The sequence below is a fragment of the Lytechinus variegatus genome, chromosome 1 (assembly GCF_018143015.1).
Source record: "Lytechinus variegatus isolate NC3 chromosome 1, Lvar_3.0, whole genome shotgun sequence".
Taxonomy (NCBI): domain Eukaryota; kingdom Metazoa; phylum Echinodermata; class Echinoidea; order Temnopleuroida; family Toxopneustidae; genus Lytechinus; species Lytechinus variegatus.
In genome coordinates this window covers 18,854,722-18,871,062 of record NC_054740.1, presented here as the reverse complement: position 1 = coordinate 18,871,062, position 16,341 = coordinate 18,854,722, and the positions used below count along the sequence as shown (strand labels likewise).

The following is a 16,341-nucleotide window of genomic DNA, read 5'->3' as shown; positions in this document are numbered from 1 at the left end:
ATGCTTACACAAACACACTGCACACAACAAAACAGCACTTTGTTTTCTCTAAGAGAATTTGGTGAAGTTTTAAAAGACAACACCAGAGAAGCACAGCATATCACATTCACTTACTACACATTACAAACAATATTACAGTAATTGGATATTTTCTTCAACTACCCTGATTTGGCTAATTGCAGAAAAGGTCTAAAATAATCAAAAATAAATTAATCAACATCAATTCACAATTTTCAAGGTAAATTAGGAGAAGAATTTGGCAAACTAGACCCGACATAAATTAACTAGACGTAAAAGATGTACAAACATAAATTACAAAATTGTAGATATACACAAGTACTTTTTACAGGAATAGAATTCACAATTAGATTTAAATACAGAAATTGTGCACACATGAATAATTTCTAACCATTCCGTATATTCAAGATGACAGGATTATTGCTATCAAGGATTCTTGGTAAATACTTTGAAATAAATCACTGAAAAGCCAGCCAATTTCTACTTAACTGCAATCTGCACATCAGACCAGCTATAACAATGTCACATCAAGCACACATAAAACTATTGTCCAATTATTTGAATAATCATAAAACATCATTTACTGTTGAAAGATTACTCTGTACTTTCCCCTCTGAATAGGTATAAGACAACAAACTTTATAACTCACAACACATACACTGTTTGTTTAGAGCATATTTCTGACAGAATATATGAATATCTAAAGATATAAATAATTGTGTATATAATATTTGCAAGTGTTCTTATGGTTTGCAGCATTTTTATTCTTTTGTTCAGGTTTGCTCCAATTTTACATATCTTGTCATCTATCTCTATAAAGATTTGCTCAAAATATCATTTGTTATTCAATTTTTAATATTTAGTTTGCAGATTTCTTCTTCACAAACTAATAATAAACGTGAGCTTCTACATATTAGCATGTCATTCAAATATGTATAGTATTGTTGTTTCAGTTACACTTCGTAATTCCGAAGGTTCTTTATTCCGAAGGTTCATAATTCCGAAAGACGTAAATTGCCTATATCTCGATGTTTGTTAATCTGAAAACGAAAAAGGGTTAGTTAATCTGAGCATTTGGGGCGTAATTCCGAAGGTTCGTTAGTCCGAAAACGAAATGAGGTTTGTAATTCCAAGGGTTCGTTCGTCCAAAAATGAAATGAACAACGAACCTCATTTCATTTTCGGATAAACGAACCTTCGGAACAACGAACCTTATTTCGTTTTGGGATTGTCGAACCTTCGGAACAACGAACCTTATTTCGCTTTTGGATTAACGAACCTTCGGAATAACGAAGCTTCGGAATTACGAATGTATAGGGTTGTTTCCGGCACTTAAATCAAACTCTTTATCATTTGGTTAATCATATTTTGAAGGGTACACGTGCCAGTAAAAATATCACAAAAAAATGTAACAGGGCACATAAGAGATGGTGATTTATAAACCTCAAATTCTAAATTGACTGAAGTTTTGGATAGGGTTAAAAAAAGGCTTAATTTCAGTGTCAATATATTCGTCAGAATATTTACATATAAAGTTAAAGTTGTAAAAATATGTGTACTTCATTCATGAAATTTTAGGGGATATCTTCCCCCTCCCCCTATAACAGTGCATAGAGGCATCATCTATGAAACTACATAAATACAGTAAAATATTTGTATCAAATGACAACATTTCACAATACTCAACATCCATGGAATGTTCTTAAAAATCAATTTCAGTTTCATACTTGAAAAGATAGTCGTAATATAACTGCACCAAATCATCAAAATTACAACTTAAAACATCCCCTGAATTTCTGAATACTGCTAGTTGTTAATACTTCCAAATTAGTCATCTTAGTTAAACTTATAAAGGTGGGAGTGATATTAAGATCCACATAGGCCTACATCAAACATAGATTTGGTCCATATTCTTACAATATGTTTGGAAAAACAACCAAACATTTTAACAGCAATCCTCACAAAACAGTGAGTAAAATGGAGACATCATCATATATCATCTTCTTTTTTTCCAATAAAAAGCAACTTAGTTTACTTCTTTATGAAATGTTTTTTATTCTCGCTGTTTTCCCCTTTGAAATCAGCCACCTGCTAGCATAAAAAATTGGTAGATATATTTTAACTGCAATTAATAGAGTAATCATGTATCAGTATAGATAGAGAGCTATATCTCTGATTCCTAAACCAGATGGTCAAAACTCTGTTAACAAGAATTATACTGGACATGTTCACATCTGTTCACATCTTCAAATCTGTAACTACACCTCACACTTTTGATTTCAATCATGAATCAATAAGTCTGCCAAATATAATTTCTAATATTATACACCACTTAAAATAAATTCTAACTGCAATTTATCAATCAGCGATTCAATCTAAGAATTATTACAGCAATTAGTCATCTGGATTTAAACTTTACCTCTTCAAACTCCTCTCCTCTTCTAGCATTATCAATTTTGTATTCTTATCTCTGCAACACAGCCTACTTAATAATAAATTTCACTACAGATTATCAACCAAATATTGTTCATTGCAAAGGAATACTGTCAATAATGCAATCCACTGCACATTTCCACTCAATTGCAATTCAAAATGCACTGCAGATCTTAGATTGAAAAGACACAACTGTAGTTCATAACTGCACTTAAAATCTAATGAGCTTATAAAGATAGACTGAAGTGACATCAGACATCCAATAAAATAATTATTCACTACAATGGATGGAATGATTGAATACTGGGATTTTTTTTCATCAAGGTACAGGTCATGTCATAATAAAAGAGAAAGCAAGAGAGATAGAACAAGGTGTATCATAAAAATGTGGCCTGGCATCACAAAACCACCAATAATACTGGTAAATCACACAGTGATATCAGGTGTAGCTCATTATAGGTGTTATAAGTTGAGATGGTGCACATTTTTCTTTATGTATCATTGAGATCAGAATTTACATTTTTTAAAGTAACTTTTGAAGGAATGAATGTGGACATTTTTTCTGCATATTCTGTGACAATCTGCTCTTAGAGAATTGCTACTTAACATCCCCTCACCCACTTTGGTGGTTTTGAGGTGCCAGGTTTAAATTAGCTGCTGACAAGATGTTTCAAGAATGGAACCTCTAAAAAATGATTGAAGAGTGGCAGAAAGCTGCTGGGACATACCAATCAAGGTACAGGGTATCTCAAAAAATTAGAAATTGAGCATGAATAGCTGTGGAATACAGGGTGTATCATCAAATATTTGAGAGTGAAAGAGAGAGTGAACTGCTAGGTCTTGGAGAGGTGCTCCTCATTGACAGGCCACTGGTCGGACGAGAACCTGTATCAATATCAAAAAAAAGAAAAAAAAATCTATGAATATCATGAAAATAATAATTCAGAATTTTGCTCAAGAAGGGAAATTCCAGAGAGTGTATTTGTTCATATTACTGTATTTTAAATCTTTTTTTTTGCATTTACAGTAAATGTAGAATGTCAGAATTTTTTTTGCTGTTGATCAGCTGCAAAATCTTTAAATCAAGACCAACTCAAACATATTCAATTTATCTAGTATTCTTTTAAAGGGTAGCTAATTATCAATTGGCAAGCAATTCCACAAACAATGTAGATTTGCTTTACTGATTTAAAGGTCAAGTCCACCCCAGAAAATTGTTCATTTGAATCGATAGAGGAAAATGAAACATACGTAAACCTGCAAATTTCATCGAAATTGGATGTAAAATAAGAGAGATATGAAATTTTTAGGTTTCGCTTATTTTCACGAAACAGTTAAATGCACAATTCAGCGATATGCAAATGAGAGAGTCGATGATGTCCATCACTCACTATTTCTTTTGTTTTTTATTGTTTGAATATAAATGCAATATTTCAATTTTTACAGATTTGACAATAAGGACCAACTTAACCATAAATTGTTAAAATAATGGTAATTGCACATGTTCAGGGAGAAATAAAACTTTGTTGCACTTGACAAAGAGGAGAAAATGAGAATATTTCATATTTTATATAATAAAATGCAAAAGAAATAGAGAGTACATGTAGGTGACATCATCAGTCTCACAATTTGCCTAACGACCAGGATGTGCATATAACTGTTTTGTGAAATTAAGTGAAACTTTAAAAAGTCATAACTTTCTTATTTTACATACGATTTTGATGAAATTTTCAGTGTTTTGCTTGTTGGATTTTTCTCCTTTTTTTCAAATCAAGATTTTGTTGGGGTGGACTTGTCCTTTAAGAATTTGGTTTAGTGTAATGCCAATTCTTAGCTGGATATGACTTTTGATGAAAGAAATCCCACCAAATATGCATGACTTGAATACAAAAAAGGAACTTTAAATTAATAAGAAAGTTAACAAACAACTTCAAATGATAATTAAAACCTTAAAAAAAACTACAAATCAACTGTAAAGAAATAAATATGAAGGGGTTAATTATATGTAGATCACAACAAAAAAATCTGTTTAAAGAAAACAAGCATAAACAAAGTGAACCATGAAAATAACTTTATGTACTAGTACTCCTTTCAGAATGGAAATTATCAAGACAAAGTATAATTATTACTGAAATTTTGCAATTCAATTAAGCACAGCTGATTGTAGCACCATACGTATGTTATAGACCTATGCTTGTCAAACAAAACAAAAAATACATTTAGCAAACACATACTAACTGCTTGGTTGTGTGTAGTTTTACACAGAGGTAAAGTGGATCAATGACTTAGGCATATTGACTAAAAGAAGCATTGATATCTTTAAAAAAAATGCTTTGTTTGAGAGTGATCTGGTAGAATGCCGTAGAAGTACAATCCAAAAATCCAAAATAAAAGCAATTAGAGTATATATATCTAAGATGAGGAAAGAGTAGCAGAAGTTCAACATGAATTTAAAGATCACCGAAAGCACCAAAATGATCCTCTGCAACAAAATGACAAATGAGTCAGAACTTTGGATAGTGATACATATTTTGCTAAATTTGAAAATAAAAAATTTCTGTCAAATACAAAAATATTTCTAAAAATGTGACCTTTGCCTTTAATTCATATCACAAGACAGGTTGAATCAAAGGTTCAATCTAAGATTATTAGATAAACAGTGTCCGAATATATAGCAATGAATACTACAGTATTATCTCTGTTGCTGAAATTTAACACTTTCAGAGATTTTTGTTTTATTAAACACTTTAAAGCAAAGTAAAGTTTAATTCTATTATCCTAATTCTATACCATTCCTACCCCAAATACATGACAAATAACTTTGAGAAATTTGTTTCAAATATTAAATGACCATCCATACCATCTGTACGGTTTCTGTATGTTAAAAATAACAGTTTTACTTGCATTGGTCATTCTAAGGTTAAGGATCACATTTAGTCAAACAAATTGACCCTCTTTGAACACAGAAGGCTTACCTCAAATCTCAACATGATTAGGCTAAATCAAAAATAAAAATATATTTTGATCAACGACTAAAATACAAAATGATTCTCACCAAACACATATTTTGAGATGTATCTTCTACACTCACAGCCAATCTTGTATGAAATGGAAAAACCATGGTGCAGATTTAGTACATAAAAATTGGCCACAAAACAATTTAGCACTGATAATTTTTGTTTTGTTTATCTATGCCATGAAAACATCAGATATCACATTTTACACTCAGGTAAATTGTAAATTTTTTAGGCTGTAGAGCACATCCATTAAACACATAGCCAAGAGTTAAGACTAAAGAGTCATGAAGTAAATATGATTTTTTTCTAATAGATGCATTTATTTGTAATGCATTTGTAGCAGGACTACGGATGTAGATATTTTGTAGTCTTGTGGATAGGTAATTGTACTATGGATCAGTAGGTGAAGGATTCAACCCCACCATGGTAATAGCATCTTTCTAACAAGATATTCATTGAGATTGGTAATCTCCACTTTCAGTATTAAATTTGTAATTGTTAGGATGCATATAAGAAGATATTAATAGTCAGATCTGTATTGTATGAAATATAGTTGAAGGAAATATTCCAAGATGAGGGTAAGTATATGATGATGATCAATACAGAACTAATAAATATTTATCTGCTAAAGGTTTATTAAGATCATTGACATATTCAGCTCTGGCTAATGCTATTGCATCATAACTGTATCAGCCATGTGAGAGGTATATTGAAATTCATCATTGTCTTACCTGATGTTGTACTGAAGGAACTGTTCAGGTTACGTCTTGGACTAGGAGATCTGGCCCTGGATGGGCTACTAGCCCTTGATGGACTTCGGCTACGTCTTGGAGATGCCTAGATAATCAAAATAGTTGTTCCAAATTAGTTGCGTGTCATATACAAGAGGAATCATCTAAAAGAAATTAACTAATCACCTAATTAACAAATTTAAAAATAGATAAACAAATACAAATAGAAATATATATGTAATTAACAATCATCATGTTTCAAGATAAAGGATCATGCTGAAGTGTATGAAATAGGAAATTACAAAGTCCAGATGAAAAGTTCATTGACAGGTTTCTACAGTACTGTAGTTGTTGAAATCTGTTGATAACCTTAGTAGATGTTTGTTTACCATCCCTGGGCTGCAATAGGTATTCATTAAGATGTTAATCAAGAGGTAAACAACAATAGATGTTCATCAATACTATAAACTTGGACAATTTTATCAAATCTGAAATGCTATGTGTTTCAAAAATGGTTCCTAGAAAAGCATGTTACATATAACTGACAAATCCTGAAATTTTAGTTTGCAATATTGGCCTTGCCATAAAAGAATAGTAACTTGTAGAAGATTTGTGTAATTCAAATTTCAATTAAGATTACATATCACCCCTGTAAAATTAACTCATTGAAATATACTTTATTCAATATAAAGAATGCGTTGACTTACCAATGATCCACCTCTGCGAGTGACTGCTTCACCCTTAAGAATGACCCGTCCAGCTACATCCATCAAGGATGGCCAGATATAATGACTGACCAGTGGAGCAGAGTATTCTGAGTCATAGCTTCGACGATATCTACAGGAAACATAGATATTTGATACAGAATAAAACTGAAGCTGAAAAAAAAAATTGTATCAGTGAGCTATACAAAAACTATTTTATATTTCAATTAAAATATTGACTTGCTGACTTCTGTAATTCTAACAGGTTTTGTATATGGGCCACCTGATCCATTAGGCAATAGGCACACTTTTGACTAATGTAACTTGTGCTACTCCATGATTGAATGGTCAGTACCAAGCAGTATTTGATTTCATTTACTTATAAATTTAAAGTTAAAAAATACATCAATTAACAATTAAAAATAACTGAAATACTTGGTGAGATGTTCAACCTATGTGATTAAAGTAAAAATAAAAAATGCACAGGAGAGATGAAATGAGTGGAGGACAAGAAGGATTCTCTTTATTCATTAAGTGAAAGAGTAACAATAAGCTACTTAGCAAATAGTACGTAAAATTACTGATACATGTCTCTTAGCAAAAGGTATTTCAATAAACAATAAACCATAATGAACTCTGTGAGGTTATCAACTGATAAATCAGTTACAAAAACATTAGTTAGGCACAACATATGATAAATTCATAAAATGACAAAGTCAAAATGAGCTATACCTTCAAAGGAAAAGATAAGTGCAAGTAATTATATCTCAGCACAAACTATATTGGGACAAAATTGATAAATAAACTGGAGAAGAACCTGCCACTTACTTGAGGTCATCAAATAGTTCTCCATCCCTAGCCCCAGTAATGTCCAGAGGAGAAGGTAGAGCACTCATTGACCACGCAACCTTGACCATCTCCCGTATGAAGAGAGTCAAAACACGGAAATCAACCTCAGCAGGGAACGAGATAGATGGATGACGGTTCATTGCCAACAATACATCCTGTGGAATAGATGGAGAGGAGTTTTTTTTCAAAGGAGGAAAAATTCTGTATTCTTAACTTACAAAATGTAGAGATGAAAATCAAATGAGATAGAACCAAGGAACTGAGCTTAATATGGGGGTACTTTAGCATTTTCTAAAGTAAAATTTGTGCAGACTTTGGGTGAATATTGTGGAAATTTGCAGTAAAAAATGAAGTTTGAAGTTTTCAAAATTTCTCAGGAGGGGCAACTGCCCCACCCCCCCCCCCATCATATTCCCATGAAAGAATAATGCTTCAACATTCTATCAATATATCAATTTTGTTAGATATTTCTGCAGTAGGTAAACTTACCTCGACTATGGTATGTACATCCAGTAGGGTTCCATTCTTGTTAATGTAATTCTGAACGGCCTCTGAGAGTGGTTCTAGTCCAGTGTGTGTGTCAGCCAATAGGGTCTGTACCTTGCTACGATAACGATGGAAAGCCATCTTAGCAGCATGGAAACATTCCTGAAAAGATACAAGATTTCAAATGAACTCAGAAGTACATCATCTATATAATATATAGAAATATTATTTCTATAAAACTAGAAGCTTGGTAGATGTGGATTTTAAAAATCAAACATTCTTATAGAAATATATCTACAGTCTCAAAACAAAAAAATTGAAAAGCAAGGTGGAAAGATCTAAACTGAGGATAGGACTGATATCATAGAGAACTTTTATTTTACTGGTTTAAAAGGACAAAGCAGAAGGCCTAGATATCAGCAAGCATGGAGTTACAATTATGAATACATTAACAGAGAAGATAAATATGTTGGAATCACTTTAAAAGATGTTCCTTAAGCATATGAAAAGTGATGTAAGTTCACACCCCCTTTCTGCCCCAAAATGGCATTATGCCCCCTTCCCCCACCCCACCTTTGAAAAGCGCTTAATTTTTTGGAGAGGTAGAGCCCTATACTTTCATCTCCACTTATGGCATCCCAAAATTGTGAGGATAACTCAATTTTTTAGAGATATATACTTTTTAGTGAAAGAATTTGTTCTTACATTTCACATGCCCCATCTTTCCTAAAATCATGGATCTATTTGGGTATGGACTCATTAAAATCTTTACCTACCTGGACACAGGTGAAAATGATCTTCTGATTCAGTTCATGATCATCACAGTGATTGCGTAAGATATCCATAGCATCCATGCGACTCTGAGCAAACAGATCATTGAATCGGGTCACTAGGTTAGCTTGACGGACACGTTGGACCACGTCACTACTTGCTGAGGTGCGTGGAGACTTCAGGCTGGTAGAGAGACTAGGTGTGGGGGCCAAATACTCGCTCCTGTGTAATATGACAATGAAATGTGAAATATGCATCTCTTGATTAATTAACAAGGAATTTATAGACAAAATCTAATTACATAATAACAGAATGGGTCTACATCCCACAGCAGGTTTTTTTTACAGGCATGTACCTAACTATAGATGTAATAAAGGTTTCAATCCTCATGATAAATGTTTACAATCCATTCCTTTGATCTTGGTGTGTAAAGTCCAAATCCATATAAAGTGGGAGAAGAGAGGTAATAAAACAGAAAGGTCATGGATTTTAAATTAGGATGATGCATTAATAGAGTCCATGGGTATCTGGGCATTGGGTAATTTGCTTTCAAACAAAGAAACAAAATGAAATGCCACAATGGTCTTCTTCTTATTTCCAAAAGTCAAAGCACCATGTTATGAGCAAAATGCTTAAAAATTGTCATAGTAGATCATACAAAATGAGAAAACTCTTTTTCTGATAAAATATCAGTGTAATTAGGGAACTAACCAAAATGACTTACCTGCCAGTCAGGATAAACTTTTCTTCTTTAAGAAGGTTGATGTCATCCTTGAGACGTCTCACTTCAAGTTCATGATCATCGACAGTGCCTACCCGGACACGATACAAACGCAGCTCATCTTCAAGGGCTGCAATCCTACATTGACATGAAATAACCAGGATTATTCATTTGTGCAAGTCATCAAAACTTGTTTATTTATTTCACACACATCTTATGGGTCTACTCCATCAACAGACAATGTGAAAAAGTATCATTCAAATCATGATCTACATGTAGACTTGTTAATTCTATATGTGATTAGAATTCTATAAACTGAAGGCAACTGTAAGGTATTGAATGTGTTGATACTGTCAAACATGAATCTGATGACCTGGGTAATATCAGCTGTAAAAGTTTGAGAAATGGTAGTACATGTAAATGCTGCATTACTTTGGCAGATACAGTATTCCACTTGAAGTAGCTGTCTATATCTAAGGGAGTTCTTTTGAGTCTTCCAAAGGCAAACAAAAAAAATGCCAGGGTGGGTATCTCAGTATGAATGAATATATGTTTATATCCTAATTTCTCTTTTACCATGTAAAATTTTGAAAATGTGATCACAAACCTGTTTTTAAGTCCAATGGTAACCTCATCGCTGACCAGAGCCTCTCCTTCTGACATCCGGCGCTCTGTATCCAGTCTTGACCTAGTACTCTCTAGCCTGGTTGAAATGTTGAAGGGGAAGTGGCAATCATAAAGAGCTAACCACAGAATTTCTACATGTAGACTTATCTTTTTACAATTTATTCTAGCACATGGTTGTATTTATAACACCTTGGTTGATGAGCTTGGATGGATGCGGAGGCGAATCTAATTTAGTTCAATTAATTGCTTTTTTCATTTAAAATGCTAATATAAAAATGAATCCAAGATAAGTTTATCAAAAAGCACAAGAATCCCCATCAAACTTTTCCTCCTTCTCTCTTTTTTGCAATCAACCTCCCCCCCCCTTTCATCCTGCTTCCACTTTTCCATGTCCACTTTTACTCCTCTTCCTTCCTACCCTCCTCTTTTTTCTCATTACCCTCCTCCTCCCTACATTCACACTCCTGCTATTTACTCTTCCTCTCCATTTATGTCTCCTCCTTTCCTCCCTCCTACCTATTCCTCCTCCTTGCCTCTCTTTCTCCTCCTGTATCCTACAACACTTGACTTACTCAGCTTGTAGATCAGATGCCACACCCCGGGATGTATTTAGATCCTGCTCCACCTCATCTAACTGTCTCTCGTAACTCTGCTGCATTTCAGCCATCTGTCTCTCTTTCTCTGCAGCGTCGGCCATGATGGATAGACTGGTATCCACGGTAACGCCATTGTTAGATGCTGCAAACCCTCTGGCTAACCAAGGCAGGAAACGATTCTTCAGAGAACTGCATCCTCCATACATGCCTCCTACATTACATTGCAGAAAGCAAAGTCGGAAATACCAAATTTGATAATAATAATAATATTCCGCATTTATATAGCGCTTAATACATCGGAACGACGTCTCTAAGCGCTTTACAGACATATTATTACCCCGGTCATCGGATCCTTGCATGCCTGCATACAATGTATGCACCTTCTCCACTCCCTGGGGAGCATTCCAACAAGAGTTTCAAGACTCAATTGCTAGGCATACTACATATAGGCTTTCACATCCTACCGGGTACCCATTTAACACCTGGGTGGAGAGTGGCAAAGTGTGGATTAACGCCTTGCCAAAGGACGCTAGGCCATGGTGGGATTCAAACACACGACCCTCTGATTACAAGGCGAGAGTCAGAACCGCTACACCACGAAGCTTCCGATACGAACAAGACCTCAATATTTGCATCCAGCACAACTGAGACACTCCTTGATAAGCTAGAAAACAGTTTACAATAAACTTCAAGTATGCTTCTATTCTGAAAATTGCTGTTTATCCACCTACCTTCTGCACAGCACAGGTTGAGGATTGTGAAGAGCTCCCCCTGTAGTCGGGATGTCATTTCAATCAGCTCTGAACATTTACCCACATTCTGATCACAAGTGTTTACCTGCAAAGAAGTACAAATAATGGTTGATATACTATAGCCATTCACATTTTCTGCATTTAAGTAAAATAAAAATTTAACGGTACATGTAATAGAACAGAATACACTGCCCCTGTTCCATTCAATGAAAGATGTTAAGGTAAGGAAAAGTAATCTAATAATGTCAACCATTCCCTTTTACTGTGATACCCAGTTTATACAATCTAACAATACCTCCACATGTTTGTCAGGGTACATGATGCTAAATATTAGAACATCTATCAAATGTTATTATCAGGTCTATGTGAATAGAAGAGTGGGATACCCTGTAAAATAATTCTACAGCAAACAATACAATGATCACTGAAGTCAACCTTTTAAACGAAAATGTTAAGATCTAAATAGAAAGAATCAGACTCTGCTTCATATCCTTATTTGCTTTTAAACAATGCTTAAGAATCAGAGTAAATAAGAATTGAGAAAGACCAAGAAATGTAAACAAGACTTGGTAAACAACAGGAATGCTACCATACACACAGTATCAGTGAACCCTCTATGAGGTTTGGTGTGACGACTTTACATCAAGCCAGTACATTGTATTGCAGTGTTTTCCTATAGAAATCTTATGTATAAGATTCTGTCAATTACATGGCAATGATAACATGCTAAAAAGATCAATAACTGCTTGTATTTGAATTTATAAAAGTCATTATGAGAATGGTCTTCCAGGTTAACCATGATTAAATTGATGCAGGAATATACTTCTATTAGAATGATGATTGCAGAAGTTGGTGTAAGGCTATGGATACTATTCATAATTAAATCATATAAATAGCTCACCATCAAAGGAAATTGCGTTCCAATGAATAATCAATATTTATACACTTAATATAAATTACTTGAAATTCAGAAGATGAACTACATAACTATCACAACCTGGGCTCCATTCTACTGGGGTATGTTGTGCCTCTTCTACACTAGGATTTTTTTTTATGTTAAAATTTGTTTGAGAAATCACTTGGAAACAAGGCGACCCATTTTACAATGCCCTTTTTTTTATTTGTCTTATGTTCCTCTTTTCAAGGGTGTGTCATCTCTCCCAGAAATTCCCTTCTCTTTTTAGGCTTAGATCTACACAGGGATTAAAAATGTTAAGGGTTTGGTTTTAACATGATGGTTCAAAATCAACATAAAGCAATGGAAGTTAATTTTACAATATGCAAAAACTATGGTAATCTCAAGCATTGGCTTTTGTGGGGGGGGGGTGAGGTGAAACTGAAACCAACATGCACACACCCAAGCTAATTCACCATTCTCTATGCCAGATAAGAATGTAAAGCATTTGAAAGAATTGTCCTGAAAAGCACACAGATATTTCAGCAGATCCAAGGTGAGATTCATGATATTTAGCGCCAAATGAATGCATTTATTATTATTTAATAAATACACAGTAGGCCTAATTATTATTTAACAAATAAATAAAAAATAATAAAAACTTGATTATAAATAATTGATATTTATAATAATAATTATATATAATCAAGTTTTGAATTTTATTATTCATTAAATAATCATTTTTATCTATAAATTGTTCTTCAAAATGGCATTTTGTAACATCCCTTATCGAAGCTACATGTACGTCATAATGAAGCGGTTTAAGGGTCAAGCCTATTGTATGTGCAGCGTTTACAAATAGATGAAGGGATCTACAAGAGATCAGTCTGGTAAGAAACCTCTCATTTTTCATATTTATACTATTAGTAATAGGGTGACTGCACACAGAGCAAAACATTTTGCCCTTTTCACCACATCCACACAACCAAAAATTTATTTCCTAGGGAAATCCATCCGGGTGTGTCTCACTTATGCATATATGGAAAGGGTTTCAAGGCTCAGTGATGAAAAAAGTAGATATATATGTCAAAATATTTTAAAATATCATCACGAAGTCCTCAACTTCAACATCAGCTTGTACGTAATTAGCAGTGCTAATTATATAGTAATAGCCAGGGCCCGCTGGGAGAACTGGGGGGCGTTTCATGAAAGGACTTATCAGACGTTTTATCCGAGAAGTCCCATTTTATCTAACAGTTACCATAGGAACAGTACCTCTCAACTCAGGCAATCAAAATCATGGAAAGATGTCAGATCTGACAACTTGTCGGATGAAAATATTGATGAAACGCTCCCCAATTTTCGGAACTGAAGTGGTTACCCTGGCCTGGGGCTGGGACAATATGCCGTTATTATTTTCATTACACATTCAAACTTCTTTCTATTTTAATTGGAACTTGGGACTTCCTATGTGGCAATTGCCAATTCATTTTGTAACCCAAAGTCCCACGCCAAGCCAAGTTTGTGTCAGGAGCCCCACCGCTGCACCAAGCCAAAGGCAAAGGAAGCCAGCCCACCAAGCATTACCGTTACGTTAGTTACGTGATGGCTATTAAAGCTGACGCCGTCTGTTTCGAGGAGTTTTTTTATTTTTTTAAATTTCTCCTTGTACACAGACGGCTCGCTATCGTGCAGCCACCTTTAGTGGAGTTACAATGCAAAATCCCCCCGTCGGGCCTCTTCAATTTTTGTCTTTAATGAATCAAATTTTTGAAAATTAATGCAACCAAAAAGCAAATTAATATTCCCTCTTGGCATTAATTGCCAAAAAACAGGGAAAAATGAAGTTAAAAGGAACAAAAACAATGACATACCTCGCCTGTCGCTTAACTTCACTTGCCAGTTTTACCTGAACTTAGTATTAGTAGTATGGTACAGATCGCGCAACTGTAGAACTTCGCCTTTGGTCTCTGTATTTCACTATTTGGTGAGTGAAGCCAACGGAGTTCAGCTGAACAACCAACATAACAGAGAGCGAAGCTTTTTGTTTTGGTCTAAGCTTGTTTTGGTCTAAGCTGAGGTGAGCCTGGGCTGAGGGAGTGAGGCCCTAGTTAGGCTTAGCAGGCTGAGCTCCGGAGGAGTGAAGTTAGCTGTACTTATTACTTGTTAGCCGGGCCCTACCTCAATAGTGTAGCGGTAGTGAAGTGGAGTGGAGCCTGCACGAACATAGACCAAAAGCTTCAGTCTCTGTATTTTGGTTGTTCCGCTGAACTGCGTTGGCTCCACTCACCATACATAGACTGAAGTGGTTGGGGGTCCGTGGCTACAGACAACGTATAGACTATACTAGCGTTTTATAGATCGCGATTTAAAACTGTTTTTTGAGCGAAATTTAATGATATAAATTCAGGGAAATACAAATAATTTAAGTAATTGCATACCTTGGACCGGATTTATTGATAAAAATCCACTGGATGATTGAGAAATCTGTCATCTAAGCCATTTTCTCCTGACCTGACGGTTTATCTTGCAAGTTGTCATCTTAAATGACGTCATTATCGTTAATGTCTCGATATATCGCGATTATAACTATTATCGTTTCTCTTCGTGAGTGTATCGTATCGTATTATTGCCTTGTAGGTGTGCTGGTGGAATGCAATATCGATATCACATTCGTACATTGTTGACGCCCTCTCCGTTCGTTTGTAAATATTTCATAGTTTGGCTGCCATTTTGACCTGTTTTCCTGTGTCGTACCCAACTAAACATCGGTAAAGTATAATTTTCATGCATTTTCATCTATATCGTTTAAAGAATGTTAAAATAGAATAATTAACTATTTTGAATGTTTAGTTTTTATATCCTTAGTCTAGAGTTAGTACCTCGATGAGTTAGAACCTCAAACTTATACTATAGTTTGGACTGGTCGGACAAAGGTGCTGGTGTTATAACGAATGGGAGCCCACACACGGACACTTTACCGTCGGTGAATGGGGATTACAGTAAAATGTCAGAAATTGTTGAATAAATCCCCAGAAACGACGGTTATTCCTGTCTAGCACGAACATCGCTTAGTCTAGATCTAGGACCTAAGGCTAGGCCTATCCGGTAATCAATGAGGTAAGGTACCGTACCTGGCCCCGGGACCCGGCTCTCGCTCGTTATCAAGTCTTGCTGGCAAGTGATGGCTTTTTTTATTTACTTACCAAGTAATCGTTGTTCCATCTTTCCAGTTTATCTTGCAACAAGGAGTATGTCTCAGCTTTGACCAGTCTACGAAGTGACTCTGCCATCTTGTCAGTCAAACTCAAAGACAGGCAAAACTTATATCGTACCGTCTGATCTGCTGGCTGTGTCGGTTCCGGGACAGCCCGACCACCGGACAGCCCGACCCTGGACAGCCCGACCCGCTGCCCTGGACAACTCGTCCCGGTCGAGTTGTCCAGGGTTGGCTCTGAATCGGACAACTCGACCACTTGAATTCTTCTTCAAAATTTCATGAAATGAAATTTCAAACTTTACTTCAAAAGTATTTTCCGCATAATCCATGTTTCTTCAATACATTCTCGACAGAAAAATTGACATTTCAGTGCATTTTGAGCTATTTTGAAAGAAAATAAAGCGAGTTCCCTTGCAACGAGAATAATCCGATACCGCCGGCGAGCCGTGTTCATTCAACTTACAACTTGCAAATTTGAGTTGATTTTTCCGTCACTTTACATATTTTAATGGTGAGTGTGT

The 16,341-nt window shown here is 35.1% G+C and overlaps 1 protein-coding gene across 2 annotated transcripts; it reads right to left on the bottom strand.

The window, feature by feature from the left end:
* Positions 1-2,779: 2,779 nt before the first annotated feature.
* LOC121408250 (mitochondria-eating protein-like) lies at positions 2,780-15,924 on the bottom strand. 2 transcript variants are annotated; one of them, XM_041599659.1, is made up of 12 exons: positions 15,807-15,924; positions 11,685-11,790; positions 10,930-11,164; positions 10,338-10,433; positions 9,734-9,868; positions 9,015-9,231; positions 8,242-8,400; positions 7,732-7,907; positions 6,907-7,036; positions 6,200-6,305; positions 5,427-5,448; positions 3,250-3,336 (listed from the first exon to the last, which is right to left on the bottom strand). In XM_041599659.1, exons 1-11 carry the CDS (start codon positions 15,891-15,893, stop codon positions 5,444-5,446), a joined length of 1,452 nt encoding a protein of 483 aa, XP_041455593.1. In that variant the 5' UTR covers positions 15,894-15,924; the 3' UTR covers positions 3,250-3,336; positions 5,427-5,443. The 2 variants fall into 2 exon arrangements, with proteins under 2 accessions (XP_041455584.1, XP_041455593.1); XM_041599650.1 differs by lacking the exon at positions 5,427-5,448 and having other exon boundaries at positions 2,780-3,336.
* Positions 15,925-16,341: the final 417 nt, after the last annotated feature.